The sequence below is a fragment of the Ruditapes philippinarum genome, unplaced genomic scaffold (genome assembly GCF_026571515.1).
Source record: "Ruditapes philippinarum isolate M1 unplaced genomic scaffold, ASM2657151v2 ctg3824_1_1_1_1, whole genome shotgun sequence".
Taxonomy (NCBI): Eukaryota; Metazoa; Mollusca; class Bivalvia; order Venerida; family Veneridae; genus Ruditapes; species Ruditapes philippinarum.
Window position 1 is genome coordinate 36,149 of NW_026852369.1, and position 13,196 is coordinate 49,344.

General features: G+C 31.8%; 1 protein-coding gene across 1 annotated transcript; it reads left to right on the forward strand.

Moving 5' to 3' along the window:
- Positions 1 to 3,549: 3,549 nt before the first annotated feature.
- LOC132758357 (uncharacterized) lies at positions 3,550 to 12,967 on the forward strand. Its single transcript, XM_060749978.1, has 9 exons — positions 3,550 to 3,807; positions 7,471 to 7,650; positions 8,356 to 8,468; positions 8,644 to 8,773; positions 9,949 to 10,077; positions 10,664 to 10,789; positions 11,174 to 11,206; positions 11,595 to 11,676; positions 11,991 to 12,967. The coding sequence occupies exons 1-9, from the start codon at positions 3,741 to 3,743 to the stop codon at positions 12,811 to 12,813; spliced, it is 1,683 nt and encodes a 560-aa protein (XP_060605961.1). The 5' UTR covers positions 3,550 to 3,740; the 3' UTR covers positions 12,814 to 12,967.
- The last annotated feature ends 229 nt before the right edge of the window (positions 12,968 to 13,196 follow it).

Genomic DNA, 13,196 nt, shown 5'->3' on the forward strand with positions numbered 1-13,196 from the left:
AGGTACAAGATGACATCTGATTCTTTTGATCGAAATGAAATAGAATCCCAATAGAAAGCTCAAAATGGCAAAAACCCACAGCGATAAATATATTAAATTAAAGACTACAGTTGGGAGCTCTCATGCACTTCTATTATTATTTTAATTTCTCAAGAACTGACCAATTCGTGCCTGGAATAATACTCGGAAGGGCACCTAAGGTCTTCCTCCACCATTAAAACTGAAAAATGCCATATTACCTTAACTTTATTGGTGCGACGTATAGCTCAACAAATAAAACACGAAAGGACATAACATAAAGTATAGTTATTGCCTTAACAAGTGATTATAATATAACCTCAAGATGCTTAATTTTTTCCATATTTTAGTTAAACATTTCTTTTAGCTTAATTTTTAAAAAAAACGCGTAGCTTATTTGAACTAACCAGAACTGATGTCGAATAAGGAAAAGTGGTCGCGAGCAACGGAGTAGGAATCAAATAGTTGTATATTAACGGTGCTTATGACTTCATGGTCTTTTTCCCGATTAACATATTTAATTGATCCAGATTATCAGTTTTTTTATTCATATAAAAAAATGGAATTTCCTTAATAAAAGCAAAGTTTATGTTACCCTCTTTTTAATCTTTGTTTCATGATTTATGACCAAAAATGAATGTCATTTCCCTCTTTTAAACACATATTTAATTTCGTTTAAACAAATGTATCGGTATTATCCACTATTTGAGGAAAAATGTTACCACCTAAATTCTTATTTACATTTAACGTATTTGAACCAATTTTAATAACTTAAATCCGCACTTAAGGTAGAACGCGACACTTTGCGAACTATCGAGTAGCGTCTTGAAAATTGGCATGCAAAAAATTGACCATATTTCTGATTGGATTTCGTTGATTTTATTTCAATAGTTTCAGCCAACCTTTGTACACATGACGTCAAAGTTGACCATCAAAGCCCGTTTTTGAACATGACGTCGTTGCGTATCCTTGGCAACTGTTACGGGTATTTCAACGCCATTGGCGGACAAAATATCTTAAATCCTACAGCATTCGACGGAAATTATTTTTTCCTTTAAGCAGATATAAAATTTATTGTTTTACGCCGAAAATTGTTTGAGTAATGGAAAGAAAATTGTCAATTTTGTGTAAAATTTGACGTTCAGTTTAGCCGCAATTTTCGGCTTTAAAGCGGCTTATTAAAAAATTCCTGAAATAAATTTTTGATTTTTTTCTTTAAACGTCCTTTAAAATGTATACTTAGTCAAAATAACTAAAAAAATTAGGGGGTCACCGACTCAATTTTTTCGGTACACGTGATTTTATTTCCCCCACCCCTTTGGATAAAAGTCACGCTATCACGGGGCGTTTGGTTTTTTGATGTTATTAAAACGATCGCCCTGTGTCAAAATCCCGCTTTTTACGGCATTTTACGCTATTATGACCACTGCGGAAAATATATGGATACAATAAAGGGTACGGAATTCCGTATATTATAGATAGACAGGTAAAAATAAGTGAAATTTGATGTACGGGACCGTATATAACGCAATACGTATATGACTAATATACCGTGATCCGTACACTCGTACTATGCGGGAACTTTGAATGAAGTTCGTATTTACTAAAATACGTATTTTTTTTAATTACACGATCAGATATTACCAAAATATGTTTTTTTTATTCTTGTAAATACAGATTTTGTATATAAAACAGTGAATAAAGATGTACTTCAGAATTACCCACTTTCTACAAGAGGAAAGAAATAATAGTCTGATCTGACATTTGTCAGAATAACAATAAAACTTTGATTAAAATGTTATATTTCTCGGTTTTATTAAAATGTCAGTTGCATACTGATTAAATAGTTAGTGAAACATCGACAGATCCTCTAAAGTGCCTGTAGCATGTACAGGCAAAAAATAATGACAATATATATTGAAATATCTTTATTTTGTATAAAGATTTACAACGCAACACTCCTTTGTGCAGTATCTAGCTCAGGGCCGCCGGTTCGCTAAAATCCGCAGACGTGTATTTACAGTGTTTCATTATATTTCATGTTTAAAGTACTGTTTCTAAATTTTCCTGTTCAAAATAAATTCTACCATAAATTTGGCTATACAGTGAATAATGAATATTTGCAAAGGCCGATTTGATAGTAATGTTTTTAATACAGCGTTGATGGTGAATCCTCAATTAATCGTTATTTTTAACACTATGATATTCTAAAATGATAAGCAAAACGAGATAATATGTATTACAGATATTTGTAGAATCGAACGTGCTACATCTGTAATCCAACACCCACTGAGCTAACGTTTCAAGCATGACTGTTTGCTTCACGCTAATATAATTGACTAAGTTTCATTTATGAACCGTTTATTTTAATTTGTCATTATTTCGCCAATTCTGTCAAATTGTTGCAATAGTTTTTGATTACAAGTGAAATTCAAATTCTGGTTTTTAATAGGTGAAATAAATACATATCACTCACAGTATATCACTCATAGTGTGGGTAATGCAAAAATGTATAGATTTACAGAATTTCTTGTTGACTACGTTTTAATTTATGATTGAATTTCCGTAAATTTCTAAATTTACATAAAATATATAGTTGCTTTTTGTTCCATAAGGCATATTTCTCGATTCAAGTTTATTTATCTTATTGTATTACAATATCAAAAAGGAACACCGCAAATGATTACTCTCAGTTGTATTTATTTTTGTTTGCGCAGCGTACGCGTTGCCGTTGAACACCTGACGTAATTTTCTTTACATGCGTCTGTTTACAATTCCTTATGAAGTTATTAATCATGCTTAAAAACAAGAAAAAAAATCGTTTGTTTTTCGTACAATGTTAAGAATTTGAAATGGAACATTGTTGTTGTTGTTTTATATGTATTAGTAAAACTCTAGAACAATTCTCCTGATAAGCTGAACATTATTGCCGCACTTTGAAGTCTCAAACGTATCTGCATACGTCGAATTTCGAAACAAAATTACTCACGGGGTGGTGGAAATAAAATCACGTGTACCGAAAAAATTGAGTCGGTGACCCCCTAATTTTATTAGTTATTTTGACTAAGTATACATTTTAAAGGACGTTTAAAGATAAAAATCAAAACTTTATTTCAGGAATTTTTTATCAAGCCGATTTAAAGCCGAAAATTGCGGCTAAACTGAACGTCAAATTTTTCACAAAATTGACAATTTTCTTTCCATTTCTCAAAGAATTTTCGGCGTAAAACAATATTTTTATATCTGCTTAAAGGAAAAAATAATTTCCGTCAAATGCTGTAGGATTTAAGATATTTTGTCCGCCAATGGCGTTGAAATACCCGTAACAGTTGTCAAGGATACGCAACGACGTCATGTTCAAAAACGGGCTTTGATGGTCAACTTTGACGTCATGTGTACAAAGGTTGGCTGAAACTATTGAAATAAAATCAACGAAATCCAATCAGAAATATGGTCAATTTTTTGCATGCCAATTTTCAAGACGCTACTCGAAAGTTCGCAAAGTGTCGCGTTCTACCTTAAAGTTATTTGCCGATAAACCAATCTTAATGGGTCAAATGATAAAGACAAAATGAATATATCAATACAGTTGTCGATAAAGGTCATACACATATTGCAAAAATGATGTATTTTATCTTATCACTGGCTTACAGTCGCGGATATTTAACTTCCTTCTTTATTTGGTGAAATGAATTCAGTTATAGATAGTGTTGGGATTTAAAATGGCTAATGATCTTTTAATAATTTCTGTAATGTTATTTCTCTTACGTGTATTTCAACGGACTGAAGGTGAGAAATTTATCAACAATTTAATTATGTTGTTTTAATACGACTGGAAATTTTTATACCTTTTTCTTTGCGCAACTTAATCTTTCAAGTTTTCTTTAAATACGTAAATCTCAATCGAATCCGTTCCTTCATTACATTTATTTTGGACGCCAATTTTAAACAATGGTGTTGGTTCATTTATCCTAAATTTCCTAGAAATTGAAGCAATGTCAATTACAAGTCATTCAATAGCTGGTGCACTGAAGGACATTTTTTCAACGTCTATAGGTCAATAAGTTGATTTTGTTTTGTAGAATAAATTCACAAATATTTACCGTGCAATATCCAGCTTAAAAATCTTTATTGTCAGCAATTTTACCACAAGTTGAAGATAAACCAGTAGGTCAACATTATCATAGATGGGTGTATTTCATGAACGCTCTCAGTTGTTAGATTTATACCTGTTTGTGATATGAAACCATTACTTAAATGCCTACAGAAAAAAAACCTGAAGCTATTAATTAGTTAATTACTTTTATTTGATAGTATTTGACAATAAGGTTAACATTGGCACATTTTAATATTCTTATATGAATCACTCCAAGGTTCAGAAACAAAGATATTTAGGTAAAGATATGTTCAGGAATAAACAGTACTTCTAAACAAGCTAATATTTGGTTTGTTCAAAGGACAACAAGGTTAGCATAGGCACATTTTGATATTTAAAAAAATCACTCGCAGAGCCAGCAGATTGGTTCAGAGAATACTAGTAAACATTTAGGTCAGAAATATTTGTAGAAATTAAAAGTACCAAAGTATTATGCAATGTTGATTTTCAATGTACAAAAATACTGATTTTATTTCAAATGGATTGCAATGGACAAAATGAATTCTGGACTAAGATTCAGTTAGAATCAGGTGTTTCTTTATATACAACCAGAGACAATATAAATATTATCAATAATTATATTGATGCAAAATGTTTTACAGATTGTGGAGATTTATGAAGAAGGTTAATAATCACAGTACTGGCTTGATTTAGCTTTGCATGTTTCCAAATTGCCAATGTGAAAAATAGCTGAACATTGTCGTTTAATCTAGTTAATTCATATCACTTTGAAATTATTGCACATATTAACTGAATCACTAACATCGGAAAAATCTACAAAATATAACAAGAGCACCGCTAGGCGGAGCATTATATGCCCGAAAGTGTTGTTTTTTTTCTAGTAAGGGTAAAGCATTTGTAATACATAGCAATTAGCTGTTCATCCTATAAAATAATACAGCTGTAGGTTGATTAATACTTAAGTTATAAATAATGACCTTAACCTTTGACCTTGAGACCCCAAAATCAATAGGGGTATTGTACCTAATATGGACAATCATCCTAAGAAGTTTGAATATTGTGGGCCAAATGGAACTTTAGTTATGCTCCGGAAACTGTTTCCAGTATTAAGGTTATAGTGACTTGGACCTTGAGACCCAAAAATCAATAGGGGTCTTCTATCAAATATAAACAATCATCTTATGAAGTTTGAATAGTGTGGGCCAAATGGAACTTACGTTATGCTCCGGAAACTGTGTTAAGTTTTAAGGTAATAGTGACCTTGACCTTTTGACCCAAAAATCAATAGGGGTCTACTACCCAATATGGCCAATAATCCTATGAAGTTTGAATATTGTGGGCCAAATGGAACTTTAGTTATGCTCCGGAAACTGTTTCCAGTATTAAGGTTATAGTGACTTGGACCTTGTGACCCAAAAATCAATAGGGGTCTTCTATCAAATATAAACAATCATCTTATGAAGTTTGAATAGTGTGGGCCAAATGGAACTTACGTTATGCTCCGGAAACTGTGTTAAGTTTTAAGGTAATAGTGACCTTGACCTTTTGACCCAAAAATCAATAGGGGTCTACTACCCAATATGGCCAATAATCCTATGAAATTTGAATATTGTGGGTCAAATGTAACTTAAGTTATGCTCCGGAAACTGTTTTCAGTTTAAAGGTAATAGTGACCTTGACTTTTGGCCCCAAAATCTATAGGGTCTTCTACCCAATATGGCCAATCATCTTATGAAGTTTGAACATTGTGGGTCAAATGAAACTTAAGTTATGCTCCGGAAACTGTTTTCAGTATCAAGGTAATAGTGATCTTGACCTTTGACCTTTTGACCCCATAATCAATAGGGGTATTCTAACCGAAATGGACAATCACCCTATGAAGGTTTAACATTGTGGGCCAAATGGAACTTAAGCTATGCATCGGAAACTGTTTTCAGTTTTAAGGTAATAGTGACCTTGACCTTTGACCTTTTGACCCCAAAATCAATAGGGGGCTTCTACCCAATATGGACAATCATCCTATGAAGTTTGAACATTGTCGGCCAAATGGAACATAAGTTATGCTCCGGAAACCGAATTGCTAACGGACGGACGGACAGACAGACGGACGCCATGGGGTATAACATAATATGCCCTTTTGGGCATATAATAAAGAACTATACCCAGAATTTAATTGAATATCGATTTTTTTAATACGATTTGAGTCCATTTTGAGCGAGAAGCGGTGTACCGCTTTTCATTTTAACGTCATTTTGCACAGTTAAATGATAACTATGTCCATGACGAGGACCTTATTCCAATATGATCTCCGTATTTTGTAAGATACATGCACATATTAGTGGTATGTTCATACCTTAAAAGATGTGTTTTGCTCATAACGTGTCTTTTGCAATAAAGGATAACATAATGCACCTACAAAAACCTATCAAAACAGTGTTTCACTAGGCATTAATGTGGTCTATCATGAAAGGTCTGTAACACAATAAATTATTACTCTGACAGTATTTAGTATCAGACAAACCGCAAAATGAATTGTATATATTATGAAAATTGTGAGATACATGATGAGAGATTTCATATTTATATAGCGGATAATTATCTAGATAATTATATTCATCATGTTTCACAATGTTCATTATACATCATTTAGAACTTTATTGACATGTTCCATTCAAGCAACATTGCATAAGAATATCCAAAAGAAACGTTTCTATTGTGTTTATCAATAATTGAAATAATTATGGAAAAAGTGTCAATTGAAGATCTATCCATTATAATGTAATTTACAACTCCAATATTTATCGATGAATTTACAAATATTTTCATCCCAACTAAAAGTGTATGTATTTGGAGTTGGATGTGTCTACCGATGCTGTTTTGACTTTGTTCGTAACTTTCCAGTAGAACGTAGCTTTTAGTTTGCCAGTTCTAAGCGTTTTACCTTTATATAATTTATAAGAAGCTTTGTGATCTTCTTTTGTTTGTTTTTGTGTGTATCTATTTCCGCAAGCTCACCTGTGATGATGTTGTAAAGAATATCATTACTAATTGAACGGAAATTAAATCATCCCATCAACGACTTAAATCTATATATTTTGCAAGTCATTGTGTGTTTTAACTCGTTAATCAGTTTGACCCGTCAGATACATGGTGAATTCTAATTTAAAAAGTCACGAACTACTGGCTTGACATGATTGCAGACCCTGAATAGATTGAAAATACATTTTATATTTCAAAATAATTTAATAATTGTTTGCTTTAAACATAAGCAGAAAGGTAGTGTAATGAACCAATGAATCAATGAACCAATTATATCAGATTGTGATTTATTGCAGCTGGTGTACCGTATTACATGTCACAGACAAAATCTACATGGGAAGCTGCTTCAAAAGAGTGCACCCTTGCGACACCCTTATTAGATTTAAACAACCGTTCACTAGACATTCCAAACCAAGATATATCAGAGGATGTGTGGATTGGATATTATCTAGCGTTAATGAAATTTGAAATTTTGGGTAATTTACTTTTGAAATAAGCATAATTATTGTACCTAACGGAAAAGAAGCAACATTTAAATAGGTCTTTATATCATCAGTCTTTCACGATTTCGTAGAAAATTTACAAAAAACAAACCTGTTTTCAGAAGTAACTGTTAACGTGTTTGCAACAATACCTTTATTGCCAATTGCAAATGACAGTAAGTTTGATATAACTCGACATGAAGAGCCATATTTTATCTTTTGGAACTGAAACGGGTGGATAATAGAAAAGGGTCTTATATAAAAGTTGGTAGAGAATAACTCGGTCATGTTATGGCTACCAAAGGAAAATATTGTAATATCTATATCTCACTTTCATTTGTATTGACCTGGTTTATCGGGGTTTTTTTTTCATAATATACAGCAAGTGACAAAATAACTTTGTTAAAATCCTGATATTCAATTTAAACCTTTATTAACAGACATTGACATGCTTTATATGTTGATAGTAACTTGATACATACCCGTACATCTGCTATAATTACCTTACCAACATTGGTAGTGTAAAAGATTATCGGTATTAGACAATAAAAATTTGGAACGAATTATCAAACAAATATTCTTGTCAGATTGTAGTGTATGCATTCATAGAAGCATGGAAGTCGTACGGTCTTAATTCTTGTGGCATATGTCTGTTGATTTTGCTGCAAGTGTTTAAAGGAGTTAAGATGTATTTTACAGGTTGTCTGCAAGAAAAAAGTAACGAAAGGTTGTCATTTTACAGCACAAGCAGCCCAGGAAGATGTTTTTCTTTTTGTGATTATGCTCCATATTTTGGATTTGGCAATACAACTGTAAGTCGTAAATTAGAAGATTAAATAATATTTAGTAACATTAAGATGCAAGATACGTTAATCTCATATTCATATCGAACATGTATGAACACCAAAAACATTTTATATCTCTTTGGACAATGTTGCTTAAATTTCACGTTTGTATGGGGTTCTTTATGTTGTTTTTCCATTTTAGTGTTTATGCTTTGGATCAAAGCCAATAAACATTTCTCCAGATCTTGTTTGTGACATGCATTGCAAAGGACAAAATTGCAAGCTATGTAACAGGGAAGGTTATATAACACTGTACCAAATTTATACAAGTGGTAAGCTGAATCTTCCTGTTATTTTATATGCAGATTTCTTTTCAACAAACACTTATGTCCGTGATTGATTTTTGTTCAATGTAGATTTTTTTCTTGGAAAATAAAACCTGCAAGTTTAAACTTCGTTCGGCTTTAAAGTCATGGGAATGGCTTATAGCCTTTAATCATGCACGTCTTTAATGTTGCTTTTCATTGGGGTGATTAACTGTTTATTTTGTGAGCATCAAATAAAGCAACTGATATTAGGAATTTGTATAAATTGGTTTAAATACATGTATAATATTAAAATTTAGAATATACGCGTGTCTTTTACCGTTATCAACACGTTTTAGAACATTCAAGATGAAAATTAATCACTTCTTCCAAAATTCGTTATTGTGCACATTTGTGTACGTTTCGTTATATTGTCTATACAAAGCAATTATAGTAGGCATGCATTGTTGAAATACTTACTTCTGCATGCATTAGTTAAATGAAAAAGTACAGCCGATAATTGGCAAACTCCTTACATCGGTTACATCACTATTACTCACGTGGCGATAGGTATATCATGTGACCTAAAATGGCGGTCATTTGTTATATAGTCTGGATTATCTGCCCCTGTTCAGTTACGTTATGAGGCAGGAAACCATACATTTTTTAATTCTTAGTTTTCCAAAATATATTTTATACTTTTATGCTTTACTTTCTACACATTTAACACAATGAATTAAGGAAAGTAAAAATTGTTCTAGACACTTATTCCGCATTGTAATTTTACTTTAATGTCATATATTAATTAATTCATCGATGTACAAGTCTTATTTTTAAGAGAAAACAATGCATTCCAGTCATAGTTTTAAGAGGGAATAAAAAACAGTTGCATTCCTGCATTCTCATATTCAATTACGGGCAGTTTCTTCGCGAAAACTTTTTCTTTGGAAAAAGAGAAGAAATTTTGGTTTCGTAATTATTATATATTTGGCCATTTAAATGCTTGATTAAAAACTTGCTGTTTTATCATTTCTAAATTTCAGTACTAAACTCTTATTTATAAGATGATTTTCGTAGAATTAAATTATACATGTATATTTATAAAATTCATTATATTCATAACTTTCTTTACGATTACCATAGTCTTATTTATATGTATCATTTAAACGTGCTTAACTTTACATATTTTTTTCAATTTATAGGTGATGATAATGTTCAATATGTCAACATTAATATGTTAAGCCGTTTATGTTCATCTGGGTCGACCAAACTCTTAACACCAGGTGGTAAACATTATGTTAAGAAGGAAAACGCAATATTAAAATATGGCGGTAGGTCAAAAATAATAAGAAATAAAAATGTATAAATAAGTTCTACATGACAAAGACAAAAATATAAATTACAAGTCAGGCATGTTTTTGTAGGGGGGGGGTGCGGTTGTGATAATAGTACTGTTTAAACATATGTTTGCTTTTAAGACTATAATTTCGTATTTTAGGTTATCTAAACTGACAAATACTTAAGATACAATATTTTAATATAATTAAAAGCGAAAACCATAAAAATCATTTGCATCAATAAATATCTTAGTTTCAACGTCGTAGTTAGCAGCAAGACTTTGTGTGTTTGAGTCCATAGTTTTTGACGTTGATTTTAACAGAACATGTGTGGTTAAAGCTCGGCAGGTTAGTCCATCTTCTAACCATAGTTGTAACAAATTCACCCGCCAGTGACCAGCCACTTATACCACATGAATTAGCGGGTAATTTGCTCAATGTCAGAGATCATTTGTCGTGATAAAACATGCTAATATTTTAAGCCAAAAATTAAAATATTCAAAGAATTTAGAAGCGTATAATTATGTTCAATTTATTTTCGAATGTATCAAGTTTTCAGATTATAATATTTTCTTCCTAGCAACTATAGCAACGCTGAAACCACCACAGATAAAGAGCTATGGACATGTTTCGACAACATCAAATGGTAAAATAGAATGGATTGTTCATTCGTCTGGGCACGAACTGAGAGCATTGTGCGTTAGAGGTACATTTTATCCTCAAGATTCTGAGATCAGATACGTGCTCGTTAACGGATAATTATTGAAAAGGCAAACACGCCAGACATAATTCCAATAATGAGCCGCGTCATGACAAAACCAAGATCGTACGTTTGCAACCAGCATGGATCCAGCGCAGGCTGGTCTGGATCCAGGCTGGTCGCAAACATACTATGTTGGTTTTGTCATGGCGCGGCTCATATATGAAATCAGTCTAAAACATCATTGTGTATAAGCGAAGATTTAAATAAGAACCTTCATCCTTCCTATTCCATTTCATGGTTTTATGAGTTTAATTCTTATTGTAAATATAGCATCGAATAAAATACAACTAATTTCTCAATCTACTAATGTATTGTATTTACTTTTAGTGCCGGAAGAAACGAAATCAAACGAAGATTCAAGTAAGTTTTTTTATTCAATAAAAGAGATACAAAATTTTTAACTTTGAACCTTTGTAACTTACATTATTATGTACTTGGTCGTCATTATCTGCAACCAATTTGAGAAAGACAATTATTTCGATTATTGATGATAAATATAATACGTATTCTGATAAATATTATACGTATTCTAATAAATACAATTCGAAACATTTTTGATGATTGTTAAAGGTCTATTATACCTCAGAAATGCTTTCATGCATAATTCTAAAAATCATTTTGATGTTTGACTTTAAGAAATATGGGTTTCTGAGGCATAATTAATGTGCCTATACTCGTTTCCCATTAATACACATCAAAAGTAAATACAGATAAAAACTATATGGTACTATATAATATACTTTTTCAGATCTTTACATTGTTATCTCAGTTGTTGTGTCAGTGTGTGTAACAGCTCTAATTGTCGCCTTAGTGATAATCCTAAAAAGAAGGTAAAATTAGCTTAATTGTCAAATTACAAGCATCTCTGATCATATGTATGATAGTTTAGTATGGTTTAGAAAACTAAGTATGATCGCTTGAACTCTGCTCATATATTTAGAGTTTTCATTTTTATATATTAACGCAGTTTTAAGTATTCAATTTAAGCAATTTGACTTAATTAATAGATTACAGAGCAGAGATGTGATAAAAATGCTTAAGGGATGCATTAATGTACATAGAGATGCATTTATATAATAAAGATTAATTAAATAAAATTCGTTCAGCATTTTTAAGAAATATAAAATTATTATACGTTTTACAGGAATAGCATACCAAAGTTTTGCAGGAATGATGAGTCTATTAAGCCCATCAAAGAGCAGGAAAGTACAAATAAAGGAGGGACATCACATCGTGGAATAGATAGTATCGGTCATATGAATCCTGCCTTTAACAAATCGGAATATATGAATACATTGAATGTAGACACTGCAGACGACAATTATGATTCTTCACATTATTCTTCAATAGTAGAAGAGCCACGGGGTAAAGTTAATCAACCGATTGAAAGCCAAAGTGTGAAGATACCAGATGTACAACATTTACATGCCAAAATGGAATCTAATCTAACAGATCAAAATGCTAAAGGGAGTGATAAAGACGGTAGTCCTTCTCCGCATTACTTTATACTTGAGAAGATTGAAAAGGAAGCTGGTGATCCAGTCTCGACAAAAGACTTAACAAGAATTGAACAACAGTCAATGGTAAAGGATAATGAACGCAACGTTTATAACACATTAAATGAAGCGAAAATAGAAATGTCTGATAATGTTTATGATATAACAGAGAGGACAGCAAACAAAAGCGACGCAACGTACGATACTACGGGAACTGCATCAAGTCAAAGAAATGAACCGGCTAATTATAATAGCGTAGTTATTGGCGACGATGAATATAGTCATACTGGTAGAGATCAAATAAAATATTCTAAAACGGACAATGTCTATGGGATGCAAGATCAGCAAGGAATACCTATGCAACAGTTTGACAAAGAAGATCTAGAAAATTCGGAGACATACAATCATTTGAACATGACGAAATTTAATAAAAACAAAACAGACAATTTGTATGGTTTTAGCAAAGATTGAAAAATCGAAAACATGAATTTAATCAGCCACTTTCCCGTGGTTATGTATTTTGACACTGTTAATGGTTATGCATTTAATTTGAATTCTAATTCAATACATTAAATGTATTTATCAAACAGATTTATGCTGTAAAGAATGAAACTGCGTTTTGGAAGCACGTTTAAGTCTCGTTTGTTTTCAGGAGAAGAATGCATACATACTAATTATAGCATTTACGTAGATAATAGATGACATATGTTTGTAATAATATATAGGGAAAATAGAGAATAGAAGACTTAAACCATTTATGAAGTATAGAAGCTAAATCACATAAAGATATACAAGAAAAAGAAAAAAGGAGTTAATAAACTGCTCTGATAGTCTATATGCATGCATTATTTCTC